General features: G+C 38.6%; 1 protein-coding gene across 3 annotated transcripts in view; it reads right to left on the minus strand.

Moving 5' to 3' along the window:
* Positions 1 to 8,796: 8,796 nt before the first annotated feature.
* The window catches only part of EML4 (EMAP like 4), a 136,509-nt gene continuing 121,941 nt past the window's right edge, over positions 8,797 to 23,364 (minus strand). For all 3 annotated transcript variants that reach the window (XM_088527404.1, XM_088527402.1, XM_088527403.1), the window contains 6 exons: positions 21,646 to 21,734; positions 20,308 to 20,405; positions 16,211 to 16,298; positions 14,770 to 14,868; positions 10,817 to 10,947; positions 8,797 to 10,197 (listed from right to left, as the gene is read on the minus strand). In XM_088527404.1, the coding sequence (XP_088383530.1) occupies positions 9,733 to 10,197; positions 10,817 to 10,947; positions 14,770 to 14,868; positions 16,211 to 16,298; positions 20,308 to 20,405; positions 21,646 to 21,734 (970 nt within the window). In that variant the 3' untranslated portion in view covers positions 8,797 to 9,732. The remainder of the gene's footprint in view (positions 10,198 to 10,816; positions 10,948 to 14,769; positions 14,869 to 16,210; positions 16,299 to 20,307; positions 20,406 to 21,645; positions 21,735 to 23,364) is intronic.

A 23,364-nucleotide genomic window follows, 5' to 3' on the forward strand; every position in this document is an offset into this window, starting at 1 on the left:
AAATTTTTCAACATTAGGATGATACATATGGAATTCCTTCCTGGAAAAAAGAATATCTGAAATGCAAGCCTGGTAGACCAGCTGTATCGAAATATAGCTTGTTTATTAAGACATGTTCTTTAAAGGCAAAATCCTGTTTCAACAAGCTCACAGACTACTCCAAGGAAAAAGAGAGGGAAACACTTTTTTGGCCATTCCTCCAGACTACATATTCTTATGGTGGATACCACCCGTGTCCTATGAAACTGGACATGCCAAGAATGTGCTAGGTAGATCTCTAGACTTCTTCCACTTTAAAATGACTGAATGTTTTGCTTCTTCAATGGAAAGGGTGGGAAATTCAGAGGAAAATTGGAGGATATAGTTCAAAAGCTTAACTCTGAATATGTAATTCCTCAATGGTAATGTGTTTCCTTTAAGGATAATGCTCAAATTAACCATATCAATTTCTGCATAGTTCAGATGGTACTCATGTAGAATCACAGAATACATGAGGGAGGAAGATATTCAGAACCTGCTTGGATGGAAACCAAAATAACAAAATCCAAGTCCCCAGGAGGGTTCAGTGGGTGGTGAGGACATGGTTTCTGAGGAACAGAAAGCTCGTATCCGCCCATAAACTTTAACAACTCCTTTTTTTTTTCTGGAATATCTTCCCTGAATCATGATGAGAAATACTGGAAAACAAGAATTACAAGCAAATACTAGTAGCACTATGAAGAGTATGCCTGATTCAAGTGGCTTGAGAGAATAAAAGGAGCACTGGAAAAATTGGTTAATATTTTATGCTTTAGGAAAGCCTACTTTGTAACATGTTTAGACAAAGCATTGCACAACTTGCTTCCTGGTGCTTTTTCTCTACTAGAATATCAAAGGCCCCTTTAAAAGGTCAAATTCTTGTAATTTGGAGAGTGAAAATTCACAAAAATACTGTCTGTCCTGTGATGCGCAGCACTAGCTCTCCTCTAACGCAGGGATGGTGAGCACATTCCTTTGCTAAGAAAAGCTGGATGAGCAATGCAGGCAAAATCCCCTCTTAGAGCTTTCCCCTTCTTTCAGCTTTCAAATTACTCAAGACACATATGATCATTTCCTAGAATGCATGAATTCTTGTACTAACTCAACCACCCAGTATTACTGTTTGGAGACCAATTCTTTGTTATGGTTAACAAAACTGAGTGGTGGAATCCCCTGATTGCATTATATGGATCGGTTGCATGCATATTTTCTTTCCATCATTAACTTTCAGATTCACCTTCACATTTGGAAATTTAAATTTGTCCCTGTAAAATTTCTTACATGAATATTCCTTGGCGTTTGCTTAAAAGCTGCCTTGTACGAAATTGCCTTAAAATAAATAAATAAATAAATAAATAAAAGGCAGTTGCAGGCCTACTCTGCTACTCTGGGGGGAAATGCAAGTACTAGACCAGGTGAACATTCATTAGGCATTGCTCGGGTATGCATCCTCAGAACTCGCAACCTCCTGCCCACCACCAGGGTTAGAAGGTGACAACTACCAGCATCTTTATATAGTCACTGCTTGGTGCGTGAGTTAAGGAAAAGCAGATATCAGCATTACTCAGTCAAAGCAGCTACTAAAGGCAAACAAGCCTAATTGAGACTTCTGTACAGCTTTACTAAAGAGTTTTTTTGGTGCCTTTACTGTCTCATTTTTGGAGTTGGTGTTTTCTGACTGCTATATTCCATTACTCTGCAATCTCATTCTTGTGATGTTTGCACCACCAGCAATAGCTTGACTGATTTTGGACCACAGGAGAAAACAAATTTACTTTTGCATTTCATTGTTGTTAGAATACAGCTCTGCCCTGTAAATGGCTCTGAGCTGCAATCCCTAGAGAACTTCCAAGGAGGAAACTTCATAGATGGCCTTTGAAAGTTGGGGGAACAAGTGAAAATAAATATATCAGGATAAGGATTACAAAAGAGCTTCATGTTGATATAACAAAAAAAAAAGAAAAAAAAGAAAAAAAAAAAAAAACACGACTCCTGCAGCTGTACCTAGTCTAAAGGCAGACGCCAATGCCACGCTCCTCTGTGAGGGGACTCGCTGGACCTGTTCTCAGTTCAGCACAAAGCGGGACTGTAGAGCAAGACATTTATGGCTCTCCTCCCCATCTACAGCCTCCTCCCCACCAAATCCTTCCTGCTCCTCACTGTAGAGCTTCAATTTATTCCCATGGGATGATTCTGAATGAATCTGTATCTCATGCAGTGGGGAGACAGAGTTGGCAATAATTCAGGATACAGCCCGTAATTCCCTTTTCTTTCCTTCTAACACACATAAAAGGAAATGCCTTTGGTACCATCTGGGACATTAAAAGGACACAATCATCAGACTCCAAAGAGATGGGGGCAGCACAGGAAGGCACTTTCCAGTCAGACCTGTGACACACCATGTGACAATACATCTCTTCACCCATTTCCAGTAAAACTAATTTAAATCTGTGGGATAATAATGATAATAATAAAAAAGGAGAAAAAAAATCAAGGCTGTGAAAGCAAATTCTGAATATAAAATCCCATCCCTTCCCCTCTTAGAAATTCATGGATCGTGATAGCCTGCGTGCTGCTGCTAAACTGAAAACACGCTGGGAGAAAGTAATCCAAGTAAGTGAATCTGTTCCAAGAATATCCCAAACGCTGATAATGATGATATACTATAGCATGGAGCTCATAAAAATAGAGAGACCTTAATGGGATTCTGTAATCCATGGTGGACCAGGGAACATTCCACAGCTGCCTTTTGTCTTTTTTTCTCCTTAACTTTTTTTTTTTTTTTTTAAATATCAGCATTTCTGCATTTGCATATATACATAACCTATTCAATTTAGCCTCTAATTGCAACTTCAGGATGAGGATTTTTTTTTGAAAGTTGAAGCTAAGCCAGAATTTTCAGATAACAAAAGATCTATTCGAGTTACAGCATATCCCCTCTTTGATGGTTAGCGAGAGAGAGCCTGATTTAATTGCTGGAAATAACCTGAAATGCCATCATACCCTTAAGAGAAAAAAAAAAAAAACATTCTGAAATGTTATGTATAATTGAATAAAAATTTATCAGAACAAGGGGCCTACTCAGGGAAAGACGTTTTTGGAGTACAACTTTAGAAGGCCCCCGAGAGAGTAGTTTGGAAGAAAATTATTTGTGGAAGTCTTTCATCTGGAGAATTATTGATTCTTATTTAAAATGTTCAGTAACAAAATTAATGTATACCACATACAGAAAACAATGGAAGCAGATTCACATGGTCCTGGAAAAGGATTGAATGGGCATCCATCCTGAAAAAAATCCTTTAGGATAATCTAAAAAATCCTTTAGGTTAATGTTTCACATTTGCCTCTCCCACAACTGGTGTTAGACAAACAGATAAGCGTTAGACAAGATTGTACTTCACAAATTAGGAGACATGCAATCATTAAAGACAAATTGCAACTTTTAACATAAGAAACCTAACTTCAGGCACACTTAACTGACACTTAATTTTCACTTGCTAAGCGTGGGGCAAGTGGAAACTTTCAAAGAATCCCGTCTACACTACAGCCATTTCATGTTAAACATTCATGACAAGCACCTGTCTAGCACTAGCAGTGGTGGAGTGTTGTCCGTGGACAAGACTGACTCCCATCCCCATGCTTATTTCCATGTTGTCCCACTCTTCAAGAAAAAAATCTAAATCAACACAGTGCTAAAGACCGTGTTTTCCACTTAAATCCTGCCTAGGGTAGAGTTTGCATCTTCACTAGAAAACAGAGCGACCGCTGCAGGGAGGCAGCTCCTCCCTTGTCCCTGAGGCAGAAGGGTGACGAGCAAGCTTTGTAGGGGGACCTCCTCTATACACAGTGTATTCAGGAACTCTACTGCAAGGAGCAGAAAAGGAAGCTTTCTAGACTAGTAGTGCACCTAAGGAAACTTTAAATTCCGAAACAGAAATCATCAAATGCTGCTATAAGCAAGTGCTTTTGGATTGGAAGCGTGATGACGTGCACGGGATGAAGGGTGCACTGTGTGGCAAGGGGGATTCTGCACAAAGTCAACTTGATAGAGAAGCGGAGCACGGCAAAACCATCAAACTGCTGCAGCGTCACGCAACACGGGATACAGTCATGCCAGAACTATCCCGAGCATTTATTTTGGATGCCCAAAGTTGTTCTAGTGATAATATTAAAAGTTGCTTTCTTCATTAAGAAATAAAGTATGGACAATTAAATTGGAATTCAGACAGCTTGTAAGAAATTATGAGTTTTTTTTTTTTTTTTTACAGGAATACCAAAGAATTAAAGCATGGCTATTGTAAACCAAAGCAATGTAATGCAGAAAGATGTATGTAGAAGAGACTGCTCACACTTGGTATGGATCTTCCTGACCCTGACTTGTGACTCACCTAATGAGACCAGTTATCTCGTAAAATCTAGTGAGGGCCCGGAGGCCTCCACTGAAATTACAAATACACACAAATCACAAAAGTGTGGACTCATTCCAGGCTTTAGCTTAAGTAGATTTTTTTCTGGAAGAGAACAGAGTCTTTTAGAGTTGTTTTTTAAAAAGAAACGCAGCAAAAATCTCCAGAAACCTCCTGTTTCATGAAATCACTGGTAACATCAGAAGTTGTTAAGAAAAACTCAACACTTACATAGATTTTCTCATACGGAGAAGACCTAAGGGGTGAGGGAAAGGGCTGGAAAAATCAAGTCACAAGTTCTCTAAATTATTCAGCAAAAATGCCCCTTGCCTCCTGGTGCACTCACTTAGCAGCAGTAACAGGAGATCTGTTTTTCACTTTTCAGTGACAACACAAGTCCCACAGATAATCTTGGTAACCACCAGTATTTCTCGTTGGTGGTATGTTTTGGTCTCCTTCTCCCTCCCTGGCCTTCCTGAAACACATTTAGCCTTGGCAGGAGGAACATAAGCCTCCCAGTCTAAAGTTTCTCTGTCTTCATGGAAGGAAAAGCAATGTCTGTGCTAGCAGATCTCTGAAGGGGTTGTTACACTGTCTGGTAAAACACCCTGGCAGAGCATTTAGGGAACACATCTAAGAGCCCTGGAACACTTATCTTTAGAAAATGTGTCAGGCTGGAACCTCCTCAGGTTTGCAAGGCTTGGAAGCTCCTCAGCCTTGCTCCCCTTGGGAGGAGGGCAGCCAGGCACATGGAGGTGACATCGGGACCTGAGCTGGGGAACATACCTTTGGTACAGCCACAGACCCACAACTGCACATCCTAGTCATGTTGCCTGAAATTAATTTTCTTGCCTTGCGAGAAGGTCATGCTAGGAATGCCTCCTAAACCTTCTGAATTTACTGCAGTGTAAAGCAATCACATTGCTCTTTCAAACAAAAAATGGCCGTGAGGAGCCGTATCTTTGGATGCTCATATATGTATCTCTGCACAAATACAGAACCACAGACATACATTAAATATACGTCTACAGTATCTGTTTTTCTAAACCACATATTTTCCAACCCTACTGTATGCTGCTCTTCACTTTCAGTTGATTAAAGTATTAGTACATAAAACATCTGTCAGAAAAAGATTAGGCAATAGGCTCAAATTTGTACAGAAATGAACAAGCAGGCAGCATAAATATCCCACAAATAAAATCCATCTCGTGCAATATTAATCCTTTCATTGTCAGGAACTAACATTTTATTGGCATGAGGTAACGGAAGGGAGAATTTGTTGTTTGTTTGGCTCAGCCAAAGTTAAATTTCACAAGGACATTTATGTCTCGATTCAACTGAAATAATTCACTGAACTGAAAGAAATATAAGGGGCTGTAACCAACTTGCAGAGATGAAGAATAAAGTAGAAAATACAGCAACAGTATGTTGCATTTGATATGACATGGAAATTTGATTTATGCCTGATTGCAGAGAGAAAACTAAACCCAAAATCTATGTATTCTTAGGAACAGTAAAAATAAGAGGTTGAAACTTAACATAAATTATATGCAAAAATCATTACTTTATAAGGACAATTACAGCAAATGCTTGGCTCATGAATACTCAGTCTCTGCCTCTCATTCTGGAACTTCTATGGGAAAACAGAAAAAGTATGTGATCAGACCCTCTTTCAGGGCTCTTTTTAGATAAAAAAAAAAATATATATCCCTATGCATGGCATACACTCAATACAGACTGATACTACATGCATCCATAAGCTTAGTATTTCCCAACATTCAGATATTATACTACGCAATTTAAAACAAGTTGATGCAGATTTTGAAACTTGTATTTCAATCGTGTTCAAGTGGGGTGTTGTCAGTATTATGCCCTCAGTGACATGTATACCCTGCACTTCAGCTCCACAGGACACACGCCATCAATTTCAACTACCTGAGCTAGCAGCAGATGTTGCCCAAAAAAAGACTGGACACCCGGAGCCACATCTTGCATCTATCACCAGAGAAGTTCACAAAGACCAGATTTCTAACTTACTTTCTCTTGAGGGAGATCCCTATCTTCTCAATTCCTTCATCCCAGGAGAACGGGTAGAAAAAAATCTTATGCTGAATTTGAACAGAAATGGAACAAGTCTAGACCACTCTGTTGCACAGCCCTCTGAGTGCAAGGTGGTAAATGGTGCTGTAGACATTTGGGAAGTGGCATGGCACGTCATGCTACTCCTGTCAGAGCAACAATATTCTCCTGACAATTTGAAGGCCCTCTGTGATTTCCAGTCAAATGTTTTTTCCTCTCTCTCTCTCTCTTTTTTTAAGGAAGATAACCATAAAGCATCTTTTTCCTCTCCACCCTGCTCTTCACCATTTGTGAATGACAAAAACCTGCTGCAAGAAATGGAGGAAATTCAAATTTTCATGAAGGACTGAGAATGTTTCACAAGGAATATATTAAGAAACTGAAGCATATTGTAACTTTATGCATCTGCGACTGGACACAGACCACTCAGAACACTGAAGCATTGCAGCATTCAAGGTATTATTTCCAAAATATACTCACAGTTTTTGTATGACCTTCAGTAGAAATCTTCTGATAGAATCCAGGAAGGTGGACTGCAACAGGTATCAAGAAAAGTCCCTATTTGTATTCCCAAGAATTCCCATCAATTTACTACCATTAATCAGCTACAGTATGATCACGCTAGCAGGCAATTGATTAGCAATGGACAGGAGATATGTCAGAAAACATTTCAAATGTCAACAGTCAAGAACATTGCTTAGGAGTGTCATGATTATTCATGACATTGAACAGGTTTATTTTTCATAAGTCTAGATAATTATAAAAAAACACACACAAGTTAAACAAGACTTTTTCTTCTCTCTTCTAAAACCCTCCACACTCTGAAAATGCTGAGATGACATGCACTTTGTGTGCATAAAAGCAGCAGCATTAATATGGAAAAAGACACCGCACTTCATTATTCTGATTATTTTATTTTTTAATCTTCAAAATTTTCTGCCTTGAGACAGGAATGCATGATAGATAGAAATGGCTCAAACATCTTCACATGAAACACTCTTAATCATAATTCATTCACAATTATTTTTCTAAAACATCTACAGTTACATAATCCCACCCATTTCCATCCATTATCACAGATTTAATTATTTGTTAAACAGTAGTTGCCAGCAATTGAAAGCTGTAAGGCTTTTTGCATATTAGTAGAGTCTTCTGAACTACAAACACAAGAATATCACAACTATAACTCTCACTTTACATGGCAACCCCAGGCGACTGATGTTCCAAATGAAATGTGTTGCTTACTTGGAGTTCATAAAAATCAGAGAGAGAGCTCTGTACCTCATTAGCTCTAAAATCCTTTTTTGCGTTACTAGGATTATTTTCTAAACCTACAGCATATTCCCCGTTTGGAACCATGTGTTTTGAAGATCTGAACTTTATCTTTCATTGCTATTATTTGGCAAATTTGCGAGTCAGGCATACTAGAGCCCTCCAGTAAAACACTATGTACAGAGCACAGTTTAAACATGGGTTGCTTGGAATCCATACCTCCCTTCATCGGAAGGGAACTACTTTGAGGTTTCTGGAACTGTTGTAAACACGAGGATATTTTATATATATATGTGTGTATATATATATATTTATATATTTTATATATAAATGTTCTAAATGTCCTTTGGGAGTCCATTTGTTTTTATCTTTCCAAATGATGACTAAATACCTGATCTGTAGCATTTCTCCTGAGAAGATACTAGTAAGGGAATGACAGTTTTGATGCACTTTGGAATGGCACAATCACGTAAACGCTTGCATAATTAAGACTTATGAACTCATCCAAAGTTTCTACACATGATATTCTAACTAAAAACTAAAATACCAGCACAATGCAGCACTTAAAAAAAAAAAAGAAAATTCTATGTAATCAAAATATAAACAGGTACATAGGAAATGGATATCTGTCAGTAAATCTATACCTTTTTAAAGTAGGAAACATATGCACTTAAGAAAAAAAAATGTAGCTATCTGACAAACTTCATAAAAAAATTACTTTCCAAATGCATAACAAATGCCAAGATATCCTGTAACTGGCCAGGAATAGCCACATGAGAGCTGCATGGCTTAGAGCAACTGGGGGTGGGGGGAGGAAATCACAGAAATGATAGATCAGCAAGTCTGAAAAAAAAAATCACATCATCTAAATTGCTGTATGCCTGTATGCTTGTATCACAACTGCTAAGGAGCCAGAAGAGAGAGAAAGAGAAAAAAAAAAAAAAAAAAAAAGAAAACCTCCCTCCCTTCTCCCCAAAAAACAATTTAATACACTAATCCCAAGCACCAATTTAATAATTTAACTGCATTTCTATTTCTCCTACTAGGGATGGAGCAAGTTCTGCTTGAAGGCTTGAAGTTTAGCTCTAGAGCCCACCTGACTGTGTTCTTGCCATGCGTTCTCTGCTGTTCACATTAAGGTCACTGTAAAGACTCTCTTAGGTTTCAGACTCTCTAGGCAAGCAATTCTTTGAAGAAACAATTACAACTCAACCTGCAACTGAAATCAACTTTCAGGTCATGAACAAGTGAAACACACCGGTATCTGGTTAGTCTGTTATTAAATGGTCTGTAAGATGGAACAACCAACATCGTTCCTCGATAGGATTTGCTTTAGGAATAGCAGCACCCAGGGCAGACCAACTGTGAGCATGTCCAGACTCTATTAAGAATTAGTAGTGTTAGAAGATTGCATATGTGTTAGATCAAGATGGCATTGATGCACACGGCACCGTTACACTGTTTTTCCTCTCTTTTTCTTGTTAAGAAAAAACAAAGGAAAACAGCTCTACATAGAGCTTTTCAGGTTTCTGTTTGTCCTCGCACCTGGAAAAAAACAGCATACTACTACTCAACTGGAATCACTCAGTGCTTCTGTTTAGTTCTTTTAGGAAACACTTTTGCACAGGAAAGGTGGTTTACTTCAGCTAATTCTTAAGAGCTAGCCTTTTTTTTCCAGTATATATTCCATGCCACTTCCTGACCACAATTTCAGAATTAAGAAGAATGAATCTATGGTAATGTCCACTACTAACTTTGACCAGGCCTTGACACAAACCGTGAAGCTGGGCCCTTGAGATGGTTCCACATATTGAACTGAAGGTCAGACTAAAAATCTCACTGAAACTCAAAAGCTGGTGCAGTCATGAATCTCAGCTACTTTTCCCTATTTGAACCCTCACCCCTTAATGAAGTAACGCACACCAAGGGAAGATAAAACCCATCCAAGTTGGAAGCGTTAAGACACTGGTGAGTTATCCTGTTGCTCTTCAGTTACAGTGGATTCACTGTGCTCCTCACTCGTCTCGTTGGATGGTTCTTCATAGCCTGGTTCTGCAGGATCCAGGCTGCTCCCATCGCTCTGCTCCTCGCTCTGCTCTTCACTGGCCTCTGCAGATGGCTCCAAGTTGCTCTCCAAGGAAGCTGGAGAGCTGCCAGTTACACTTTCATTTTGATTTATTTCATTAAAAGGCTGTGGAAGAGGTGCAGGAGACTGTACAGCATTTTCACTGGCAGGGATGGGTACTTTGTTTGCACCGATTTCTACTACAATGTCATTTTGTGGCAGAGTTACCTTCTCCACAAGTTTCCATTGAATAATACTCATGTCTTTCCCTCCAGTTGAAATCAAGTGACCATCATTATAGGTAAAGCTGACATTTGTCACATGACTACTGTGAGCGCTGTATTTGTGACTTGGGGCCTATGGAAATAAACAGGAAGATAAATCATACACTTGACTAGAAGAGCACATGATACCAAAATCTAAACAAACTATAAACATTTGTGCTTAGCCATTTGAGAGAGCCCTTTGTTCACACAAGCGTACCAATTTATATCTGCCTTTTTTTCCTCCCAAATATTTCCCTCCAAAATATCTTCTTATGGCTTGTAACTTGGGACAAATTTAGAAATATCTTCATGCAAAGAGTAAAAGACTTAGCACAATGCGCAGCCAAGAGAAAGCATCAATCCTCTGCTTCAGAACTAAAGAATAACTACCACTACTTCATACATACATATATTTATGCATAAATATGCATGTGTGCATATATATATATGACTACTTTCATGATTAAGTTTTTTTTTTATATATATATATATATACACACACACACACAGATAGATATATGTGTATGATTCCTATTTCCCCATATAAATTTCATGGAGAAACAATGTTTTTTCTCTAGCTTTGTTCTCAGGGAAAAAAATGTACCATTTGGCTGCAACGTTTGAAAATAACTGGGCTGGAAGCAGATGTCTGGCACAGAAGACTTCATGCAATGCATACAATCACATAGACTAGACTGGTCTAGACTTACCTTTGGCTTGGAACAGGGATACTGAAAGAGATGGACTTTACAAAAATCATCAGCAACTGCTATCACTTTTCGATTATGGGATCTGACAAGGGCATTTATGTCTGTCCCATCTGATCCTTCAGGCCAAACTCCTAGGAGAGAACAGAACTGTTCCATTTAGTGATGATACTTTTAAAAACAAATCAAAAGTTAATCCATAAATAAAAATAAAATTTATAAAGCCAGAGAAAAGGCAAGCACAGTAATAAAAGAGAAACATAACATTCAACCAGAAAATCGAAAAGGTTTTGAGTTAGGCTTTGTAATTTGTTGCTAGTCTAACACCACTCCCTCCTGCAAAACCCCAAACTGTGGGGGCCAGGACAACCTCTCAGACTTGAAAACTTTCCTTAATTGAAGCCTCTATCTTACTTTGTACAAATGCATTAAAACCTGATACTGAAGCATCAAACAAGCCAAGATATAGTACACTACCTACAGAATTCTTTTGTTTTTTAAAAATTCATGACAATTTTTAAGATTCTTCTGCATGATAAAAAAAGAGACAACTGATTAACAATATTTTGCATAGAAACCCAGACTGTCCATGTTTCATAGACAAAAATGCTGTCAAGTGCTTAAGTACAATTCAATATGCTTAAGTGAGAAGCATGATGCTGATACGTCTAGACAAAACAACAACAACATTGCCTGGAGGAGAAGCCCTGAATAAATACAGGGCTGCAGTTTTAGCGACAAATAAACAAAAACATTAGAGATTCCTGTAACAAAGTTCATGATTCACATCTGGGAGGAGAGAGAAAAAAAAAAAAAAAAAAAAAAAAAAAGGAAGAGATTAAGATGCTATTTCACACCCAAGTTTTGTTGTTGTTGTTGTTTTAATAATTCGGAGTTTTTTTTTTTTTTTGGAATAACCAGATAATTGGTCTCTTCTTATTAATTTAGGATTAGAAACACTAAGAGTCAAGACTGAGTCTCGTAAGTTGTATCTTTCAGGTTCATGAATTCTTTTAGCATTTCTAAACGTATGGCAACCCTTTGTCACAGGACAGCATGATTTGCTTTCACTGTATGAGGTAAGCAAAGAGAAAACAAGGCATTAACTTGTCCAAGTATTTGGGATTCAAGAACTTAAAAAACACGAATATGAAGTAATACAACTCTTATTAGGTGCGACAGCAGCACTTCAGTTTTAGTGATTTGTGCTAGCCAGAAGTAAGTTTCTCCAAAATAATCTGCTCTGAGGAAAATGTGGAAAATATTCAGCAAATGAGGGGGAGACTTCAAGCACTTGGGGTGCAGACTGATGACACTGCTAAGCCAATACAAAAATATTTACTATGAAAAAGGGACAGTGCTTCTCTCATCCCCACCTTGCATTTCCAGCCTCCTCCTGCTGACAACAGGGCATGACTGACCACACACTATCCATAGCACCAAATTAGCAGAATGAGCAAATGTACACACCCAAAAAGCCCCCAGACCAAAAATTTAGCCCTCCCTGCGAACATCCTAGTGAGCAACCCTCCCTCTGCTTGTTTGGACCCACGAGCCAGATCACCAAAGGGTCAGTCTTGATTCTTTTTGACTTCCCTTTGAGTAGTAGTGAACCGTTGCTTAGACTTAGTTGTTCTGTCTGATTTAACGGGAGAACACTTTGCTCGAGACCAAGCCATAATTTTAAGATTCTGTCGGAGTATCAGGCTACTAGACAACATAAAATTAAAACTTAATAGTTCTTGGATGGAAAGTTTACTTTTATATTTTCTAGATTAAATATATTCTCTTCTGCTCCAAAATAAAATCATATTATATCTACTTTACTAAAAGGTCCCTCAGGCTCTTTGAAGATTTTTTCAGCAGTTGAGACTAATTGAATTTAATCCATAGTGGTTAAAGTGCATATTTATTTGGAAGGAAATTCAGACAGAACCAGCAGACATATCCACTGAAGAACAGTTTAAAACAAGAAATAAAAAAGACTGGAAAGCCTCAGAACAGCAATTATGGGAACTGCTCGTCCCTAATCATCTAGTTTCAATCTGGCCCAAGTCACCAGCAGTTTCGAATCAATGTCTGTTAAAGCCAGATAACAAGGGTCTAGCTGTTCAAAGCCAATGAGACTGTCTCAGTCAACTCCTTGTAAGCAAGCAACTGAGCTCAGAGACTTATTTCTGCATTTTCACACCTCATCTCTTCAGATCATGGATAAAGGACACGATTGTGTCTCAAAGTATAGGGATGCACAAAGCTACTCCCCATATTCAACCATTTTTAATGCCAAATGCCGTGGTAAAATTTCAGTACCTATGAGGAAGACACCTTCTAACACCTTCAAATCTTAGTTATATTTCAACTTGGCATAAAATGTTAAATGGCTGAACATCCTACACTATTCCAGACTACTCAGTACCTTTGCTTTACAAAGTATCTATGCAAAGATCTTATATTAAACCTTTGTTTTTTCACTTTCTCTGCTTTTTGTTGAATCTTCTAATATCACATTGGCAAAAGCCATTTATGCTACTGTTGTCTTTATTTCAGTCTAAGCTCTGCAGCAGCACAGAAAGTTAGCAAATGCATACTGCAGATTGATATCCTTAATGGGTCTAGTCTTACACACACACGACATCAGAAGGAAACAACTCCTCTTTTCACTAAGACAGACTGAATATAAAAGCACATCTCAAACCCAGTTTAATTCAGAAGCCAGTATTCTCAAAGAAACAACGGTATTCAGCTCCAAACAGCATGTTCCAATTCATTTCTCCTACCTACCTCAAACTCCTAATAACTCAAAAATATTTACAGAGTCAATCAACCTGTCAGCATCCTCCATGTCCCCATCTGTTTTCCAGCTCTGCCTCAGATCTTTGACACCCAGGGAGAAAGTAAAGCAGGCTTCGTTATGAAGCCCAAATTGCCTTCTACTCTACTAATATACTGTACAGGAGCATCACTGTGAGGACTAAACCAGCCACCATCCTTTAAAACTACTTCCTAAGGACTTGATATTCCAAGAATATACATGACAGTTGTGAGAGGCTACATAATGTACTCAGATTTATCTGATTTTCCTCCAACCTGCATACGAACTGATGTTTAAAACTGAACTCCTAGGAGCTGTGAAAAGCAGGGTAGATCTAACCCCCACCCTCTGAAGAGTTTAATGATTTACTTCTAACTTGCTTTTAATGTTTCCTACAACGTGAATAACTAAGGAAGGCATCTGACACCAGCAGTGAAAGCAAAGGATCCAGCACCCAGCACAGACAGAATGAACAATACTTTTCAATACAGAGGGGACTCCTAACTTAAGGCCAACAGAGTAGCTCTAAGCAAAAATAGTTTGAACTATCAAGCCACAGCCTTGAATTAGGCAGTATTAAAGTCACATCTGTCAGTTTCGTCATTTTTTCCTACACTACTTTTCTCTTTTTAAATAAACCAATAGGCGAAAAAAATGTTTAATCTTTAAAGCATTTTACTCTTTAGAAGCACCATATCTATTACTCAGTGCTGATGGCAGGTCTCAAGGTGCTGACATGCTTTTAAGTCATGAACTATATCCTGTATTCACATCGTCACTGATCGTTAGATTTGCTCCTATCCCAAAACAAGGAAGCAAGGAGAATGTGTGTATACCATAAGCAATTCAGAATATCAGCTTTTAGGTCCGAAATAGAGTTGACAGCCCCAGAATCGACAGCCTAAAATGACAGCAGAAGAATCAAATCCCAGCCTTCAAGACTAAATGGAAGTCAAGTATACATAGTCTATGAAGTGTACTCATACCCATCGCTCCATATCACAGACAAGCACTGTCGTCAGCCTCTCGGTTGGATATCTCAGCACCATAATTAACAGTAGCATATTCTTCAGGACAAATTTCAGCAAAATTAATAACAAAAGCACGAAGCAAATAGGTTAAAAGCAAATTAAATGATGCTTACCAAACACTTGAAAGCCTAGCACACAAGTGTATGTCGTCCAATCTATATCCTTACAGTCAGAACGATTCCTGACTTGCTTACAGCCACTTGGAATGTCCCCTTTAAAAAAAGTGAATGAGGAGTTATGGTATATAACTTTAGATTTACATACATGCTCTTTATTTATGCTATGACTAATAGAGACAGTAATAAATGTGTCTTAAAAGTCTAGAATCACACTATAGAAGCAAAGATAGACCAGGACAACATTATACTGCAGATCCATTATCAAATTCCAACCATTTCAACCTTCCCTTGGTTTCTAAGAGCTATATTTGCTTCTCTTTTCCCTTCCAGTGTACTGAGGTACACTGTTTCGACATACCTCAAAAACACTGCCCAGTGGTTTGGGTCTCCTGTTACCTCTCTTACAAAACGTTTTAGCAGTTTCTGTAGTAGCACAAATTGTCCTAACACCTCCATCAATATGCCAAAATTCAATCAGTTGTTCAGGAAGCTCTGCTTTTAAAAAAGCAGTGAGAAACTATTGCCATAGGAGCCTTAAATTGCTTTTCCACCTCTAACTACGACAGGAATGATTATTTATTAAAAGAATGACCATCCTTCCATATACCAGCCAAGTACTAATGGGTCACAGCTCTTTGCTTCCCTATGCAGGCAACTATAATCATCAACATTTTCTTTTGGCAGGTTCAAATACTGAACTATCCAAATTTGAAATGTAAGTTGCCATCAAGCAGAAAGGAGATGTTAAGGTGCCAGATATATTACACTACTGCTTTGCAGTGGCTCTTCTTGCTGCATGGGACCAGAGCCTACAAATCTTGTGTTCTAGTTAAAACCATAGGAAGACAAGAATAAAAAATAGTTTAAATATACACTGATTTGCACTATAAAAATTGAACTTGTGATAAAAGTGGTATATATTACACTTAAATTCATACCTGGATATATGAAAAGACAAACATGAAAATAGTATTGCCATTAACTCATGCAAGTAGTTGCATTCTTTGCTCAGTTTTTACCACCAGCAGCTAAGAAAGTTCAAACAAACAGCAATAAAAAAAAAAAAAAAGCAGTGGCACAGAATCACTGGTTTTATTTCCCCCAAATAACTGGTTTTGTTGGCACTAATTAGGCAACTGTACCTAGTATTTTCTATCTAAAAAACTTTCAGGCTAACATCAAAACCTATTGCCACTTGTTCTGTAAATTCTAAACTGTTAACCTAATTTATGACCTTGTGGAGAAGTAAGCTATATCTGGCATTGCCATTAGGTAATACACAGCTCTGAGTAACATCAAGATATCAGGTTACAGAAGTTCAAATTAGTCCCTTTGTCAGCAGGCATTTTGTGCAGTCCTCATCAAAACCATTCTTCTATATGTTCTCATAGCTAGTATAAATTTCTGTTTCCAGTATATTTTGCTTGATACTTACAGTGTAATATTTCATAGTCTCCTGAGTTTGACATTATATACTTGTTGTCTGGGGACCAGTCAAGGTGTGTAATATAGCTGGAATGTCCCTACAGAAGAAAGCAAGAACACCAACATGAAATGCACATTTTAGTTGCAACAGAAACAAGAGTTGCGTCCCTAGATGTGAAAAAACATCCAGAAAAGCCTGCCCTTGCACCCCGTCAGGTCTGCAGCACTTCCCCTGCGCTCAAGGATACCCTTACAAGCTTTCCAAAAGCCTCTGCCATGCCCCTTGCACCACACAGGTTCATGCCAGCTACGGGGGTGTTCCCTCTACACGTGGGGTCCTCACGGTATCAATAAACCCACTTTGGCCTGCTTGTGTGTTTATCACCATCAGTAGCATGCTAAGCAGCTACCTTTCTCCTGCATTTGGGGAAGAAGCTAAATGCATCCATTTAGAGTGTTTTGACTATGCATTTTGTTTATTGGTTTGCTGATATAGTACTACTAGTAAGAATGATATGAAAGCCTCTAGGGAAGCTGCAGTTTTGTAAAACAAGTTAACTATTCATAGAAGGGGGCATAGGAAATGAGCAAGTTTTCAAACAATTACTTCCATTTCACTCTTTTTGCTTTCCTTGCCTAATAAGACTGTCCATTTTTTGCTACCTAATCCTTCTGCTCGGCATCTTTTGATGCTTTCCTCATGACTTGACAGCTGCCATCTCCTCTTCTTTCCCCTCCCAGCACACGTTACAAAGGCAGGATCCCTAGGGCCAGGCTGGATCCCTCGGCCCTGCCTGCATCATGCAGGACTGTCTGGAGCACAGGTCACTCTGGGCATGGGCCACTCTGCAAAGCGGCTTCCAGGAGCCACACTACCCATCACTGTCTTCTTGACTGCAGAGAGGCTGATTGCCTCTAGAATTACATGTAGAAATGCAGTCATCTCTGTTCCCCTGTCACCATGCCTTCTGCAAGGGATTTCAGGATTTCAGAAACACTTAGGGGAAAAAATAACATTTCAGATTTATTTTCTTTATGAATTAGTCTCTGCCTCTAGCAGAGGAATTGCATATTGACATATCTACTTTGCAGTCAAGGGTAAGATGTATGATATTAACATGCAAACTTGGCATTTTGAAAAAAAATAAACATATGATTGGCTAGGATTTTTTTCCTTATTTTCCAGTCCTTAAAAATTGCAAGCTAACTCCAACATGGAAAAGAATTGGTCAGTCATTTACTAAATCCTGCCAGACATTTGGCAGCTGTTAAAATTCCTAGGGGCGGTGGGGGAGTGAACAAAGCAATTGACCAGGGGGCTCCATGCTGGAAAATCCCTTCAAGCAAGTGATCACTAAATGATGAATCTGAACAGAACGGTGCCACAATATTTTAAATAGCACAGTCTTGTTTTCTATTAAAGTCTCTCTTCAGTAGCTCTCAGAGATAAAGCAACATTTTATTCCTGCCTTTTGTGCACCTTTATACACAAAGGGTGTAATGACCCGTGTTATCATTGGTTATTGCAACTCTCTGACTATCTGAAATCATTTCCTTCATTGGTGATGTTTATCCATTGCAGACTTAAGTGGTACAGGGGTTGAAATGTCCACAGCTTACGGGATGGGCACACTGATGATTTCAGGTTATCCTCCGGCCAGCTCAGCAGATGCACAGACCTTTCTGTCTCAGTGACGTTAGGCTAACAGAGCCAGGGCCACTTACCCCAGAGCTGCTGACACACTGTAAGTTCATAACCTAGCCCATGCCTTCAGATTGCTGTCTGCATATCTGAAGCCCTCAAAACAGCTGCACGAGTCACAGTGGTTGTTCCAGCTCATCGGAAAATCTTCCTGATCACAACCAACATGGAAACAGGCTTAGGAGTCAGCCTATTTCATGCGGCAGAAAACCCCATCGTGACTGTTCACACACAGTAGTAGCGATCACCTTATAGCCAAGCTGAGGCTGGTCTAGTAAATAAAATACTTCTAAAAGGATTCAAGCAATGTTTTCAGGTTGGAGGAAATAACCAGAAATTGACTACCAGAAGGACTAAGTCATCCTCCTTGGAGGTCACCCTCGCTGGGCTACTAAAGGACTGAAGAACGCCAAGAGGACGTGGTGCCAGAGCACAGGCACCTGACCAGGAAAGAGCTCAAGGTCTCAAACATACCAAGGTGTCTCCCTGCTTAGCATCAAGCTGCTATCGGCCCTCAACGTGTTGGCAGCCAGCACAGAAGGGTAGCGGGTGCGTGAAACTCGATCGCCAGCCTCGCTGCTCAGCCCAGCAAGTTAATACACTGCTGCATTCTGCACAAGCTGAAAGGGTCAGAGGAGCTCAGCTCAGAGAGAAACCAGGTTGCTAAATTTGGCTTCCTTGTGCAATCACTCACATTAAAAAAAAAAAAAAAAAAAAGAGAGAGAGAGAGAAAAAAATATCTGCTTTGAAGCCATAACCTTTCTGCCTGAGTACAACAACGTTCATTTCTCTCATCCCTTTATGAACCTTTTTCTTTCCCCACTACCAAGATGCGGGGGAACAGACAGACCAACAGACAGAGATCACTAAATAGAAGCCAAATACTTTAAAAAATCTCTGTGGGTGTTGAAAGAGGAAAAGGATAAGGGAAGAAACAAACACATTACGCACGAGTGCTATCTTTTGTTTCAGTGCAGACTCTCCATAGTCAGTATACTGAAAACTGGAAGATTGATCAATCTTCCCAACTACCAGTAGCTTTGGAGTTATGAGATCATTTATTACTACATATTTGTCGTGTAAATCAGGCGTTATCATCAGCAAACAAACTGCATTTCTGCATACCGCTCAGCAGAAATTGTCTTTGATCTGTTCTGCTTTTTGTGGCTCCCTCCAGGTAAAAGGGACAAGGAAAAAGCAGGCACACCATGGTTGGCACTGACTCGGTGCTGATTCAAACTACAACATATTTTCTCCTGGGCAGCGTCAGTATTCTATGCAGAAATTAATGATCACATACATCTGGAAAGACCTCAGACCTTTAAGTAGGGTGGGTTGAATATTAAATATATCTTGGCTCTTGGACTGGGCTCCTGATTTCTCACCCTGTGTTCACTTGGTGATCACTGAGCTGTCTGCTGACCCCAGTGCCACCAAAACCACCATCCACCTCCTGCCCGCAGCTTCACCAGGCCAAGGCTGTGGAAGGAGGTGGAGGAGGAAGGAGAGACAGAGCCAACGTGGCCGCTTCGAGGCCCCAGCTCGTGACGGCAGAAATTTTAATAAATAACATCATCTGGGGAGGTGATTCGGGTGTACGGGATTCCCCAGGATTTTCAAACTAGCAAAGCAGCTTGAGGCATGCTCATATTTTCAAAGTTAAAGAAATGCAATTGGTTATAAATACATTAGGAGTGTTCCAACCAGGGAATGCGTCCTTAAAAAAATCTTATTGGAAATATGAATCTATTTTTATAGTTTCACTTGCAAATCCCATTGAGGTTCAGACGCTTTTTATGTCAAACCAAGAAAGACAGCTGTACTTTAGGCCAGGGTATAATACAACATTGAACAAAACAGAAAAAGCTAGCCATTTATTGAAATTGGTATTTTTAACACTGTGAAAACCTCATACAAATGTAAGCACCAGTATAAACTCCATTACTTGTGCTACACTTGCTTTTATTTATACTGGGCTAGAAATTAATTCTTGAAAGATAACATGTCCCCAATTTCCAAATTTTTAATAGCAATTGCAGCTTAGAATAGTACATAGTTATAACCCCCAAAATTTTATCTCCTAATGAAATCCCACCATCAGCATTGTGCTGGCCCAAGAACTTGTAAATAGAGGGAAAATAACCTCCAAACAACTGCAATATTTACCCAGAAAGATTTTCAGCATGTAGATACACAAGGCTTTTGCACCTTTCTTCGAAATAGGAAGTTAGCAGTAAAAGTTTGAGAAATCAGTTGTATTTGGCACAAAAGGGTTCACCTAACAACTAGCAGTTTTGAAATCAATCACTCTAAGGTTTAAAATCTACCAAATCGTGGAGGGAGTGTGTGAGGGGGTAGGAAATCACAAAAGGTCTAACCAAACTAAAAATGGTTACAAAACTTACACTGCATTTTCCATATCTGCTATATTTTCTTCCATTTTCTGTTACTACGTAGAGGTAAATCAAGTTGTCATGGGATCCAACGGCAAGCAAGGTGCCATCTATAATACAAGATCAAGATATTTGATATAGATTAACAGAAGATTAGTTTTCTAAAATTTGATGATTTCAGATTTATCACTAAGGCAATAGTCTCAATTAAGCTATTTTTCATGAACTGTACTTAAGGATAGATTGCTGATTACAATAGGTTTTTTTTCCAGTATATATCTTTTTACTTTGTGGCTATGCTTTTAGGGCAAGTTCTTTCACCTCTACTCTTTTTAAGCAAGCTCCCAATGGACAGGGTAGTAGACTCTAATTCTTCTGACTGCACTGGATTTCTGGAAATATTTGACAGCAGGCAGGCAGACCTGAGTTTTTCAAATTATAAAAAATGCAGAACAGCCTTTACTGTCTGATTATATTTTGTAGATTTCTTTTTTTAAAGTATTGTATATAACCAATGTCAGATGAGATCTAAACAGCAGCAAGTGGAGCATTTAAACATTAATGGCAATTTTCTAACCCTTGTTCTAAAAGGTTCATGATCCAGAGTTGCCTTGGACCATGACCAAATGCCTCTGTAGTGTTAATGAGCATCTGAAATATATCGCTGTACTCGGCAGATGTAGCTGCAGCAGAGTAATGCCTACTGACATGACATTTCTTCCAAAAGCAAACAACAAACAGGTTTATGAGATTCTTCTTCCACTGAGTTTTAACAGCAAGGACTCAGCCTTGATGATTTGTCACGTCTGAAGAGGAGACTCAGTACTGGCTTGTAGTCCATGTAATCCTATAGCAAATATTTTAGAGTGAAAAGCTCCAAGTATCAGACAGACCTGAACTTAGTTTTATGGTTTTATAGTAATAAAGTTTGAGAATTAAATATGTGTGTGTATATATATATATATATATATATGTATATTTATGGACGCTCTGTGTAAACTGAAAATTAATAGCTCTCCCTTCTCTGTTAACCTTCCAACTAGTTAGTTGAGAATTATTACTTTTTCTGGAAGCAGAGTTACCATTTGTTATAACAACACAGATCAACATAAGGGAAAGGCTGAGATAGGCGACTAACTTTTGCGGCCACAAAACTAAAGTTTAGCATATGCAAACCTGTAACAAAGTATTTAGGTAGGTATTAATCATCTTAAACTATCTTTTTAAAGCTCTGTCTTTACTGGTGATTGACAGTAACACGGCATGGGTAGACACAACTTAACAGAAAATAATTCATTTATCAGAAATTTAGACATGCAATCGCTCTGAATGTATGAGAAGTCTGCCTACCTACTGAGTAGCGCATCACTGAGAGCTGCTCATTGCCATCAGTGTGTATTGAAACCAGATCCCTCGTTTCTGCATCCAAAACAAACCACCTAGAAAGAGGAGAATTCCAATGAGTTCCACTTCCACTAGACAAAACAGCAAGAAAAAGAGCAATAATTATTGCCTTTCTTCTTATTCTCATGCTAGCTTTTCAAGGACGAACATTTGTCTTTAACACATTGCTTTTTTCGTTCACAAAGTGATATAAGCGTCAGGGAAGAATAGTTAGAAATCCAATATATGTTTTTAAAAATTCTTTACCACTGTAATAATCAACAAATGTCCTGTCCACTGGATGATAAACATACCACTAGATAGCTAATATGACTGCAATGTATCAGTCTGAAGCCTTAACACTACAGTTGAAGGTTGAATCTACAATTTCTACCCTATTTATAAACCAGAGCTGTTTCTCAAAACTAATCTTTCCATTTGTATGAAACAAAATTGAAAAAATAATGGGAGTAGGAAGAAGTGGAAAGCATTTCTGTGCTCATTTTAAAACACAAAGTCAAGTCTTATTTGGCATTTTCGTCAGTCCTTTCCACACTCCTATGAATGATTTTCTCAAAGTTAAGATGGAACAACCATTTATTGAAGTCTAACTGTCACCTAGCATGTTTTTTATTTCCTTCTTGGATGATTTATATAACCAAGGTAATTAATTGCATACAGTGATTTTTTATTATTCATTTAAGAGTAATTTCTATGCTGCAATATTAGTTATGAATCCAGAATAAATAACTCTAGAGCAGTTGCACAAAACTGCTCTGGTAGGATATGGAAGATTTATAGAATAAAAAGATTTTTTTTTCTAGCTTGGAGTAGTTAAGAAATTACTAAGAATAAGAAATCCATTTTAGAATTTTTATTGTAAACCTGCAGAAACAACCTAAAATGACAAAACCTAAAAGACACGCTATTTTTAATAGTAATTTAGGCAGCTCCAGCACAAATTAATACAGCAGCAATTCACATTTGCAAATTCAACAGATACACAGAAACAAGTACGACTCTTATAAGAAGGGAGGAAAAGGTTCACTGCTTAGTTTACAAACGTTAGACTCTTGGTTTGAAGGCAGACACAGAGCAAGGAAATTAAATTAGTTTCTAACCCAGTATCAAGCATGCAGGGTTTCAGATCTACTCGAGAAACCTCAGGAGATACTGTGGGATAAAGGCACTCAGAGTCCCAGCTTCTAAGGTCTATCTCCAGCCCTCCAAAAGCCATCACTCATCGTGAGCCTAGAGCAAGCACTAATAAATAACATATAGGTATAGCATGAAAACACAAGATGTTAACATGACTGCACCCATGAAAGTTTCCCTCGGAGTTAAACTTCTTCAGTTGCAAGTTCTGACCTCACAACTACGTTCAGGTCCTAAGGCCAGGTGTTTGTATCTAATGGCAAGTGATGAATTCACGTATGTGGAAAAGAGTCAACCCTGTAACACACAGTTATCTAATATTCGACTTAAATGGAAGAAGCATATTGCTAAAACTAAGACTATCTATTCCAAAACAAACTTATATAACTTAAAATAAACTCCAGGAGAAAGAGTACACACAGCTCTCACTGATCCCATGTCTGAAAGCCAGATATCTGGAAAATGGCCTGGTCCCAATGGCTGAAAACCAATTTGGTCCCAATGGCTGAAAACCAATTTGTGGTTAGAGAA

This window comes from Tinamus guttatus, unplaced genomic scaffold, assembly GCF_059628265.1.
Source record: "Tinamus guttatus ecotype Peru unplaced genomic scaffold, ASM5962826v1 Tinamus_guttatus_pri_ptg000286l, whole genome shotgun sequence".
Lineage (NCBI taxonomy): Eukaryota > Metazoa > Chordata > Aves > Tinamiformes > Tinamidae > Tinamus > Tinamus guttatus.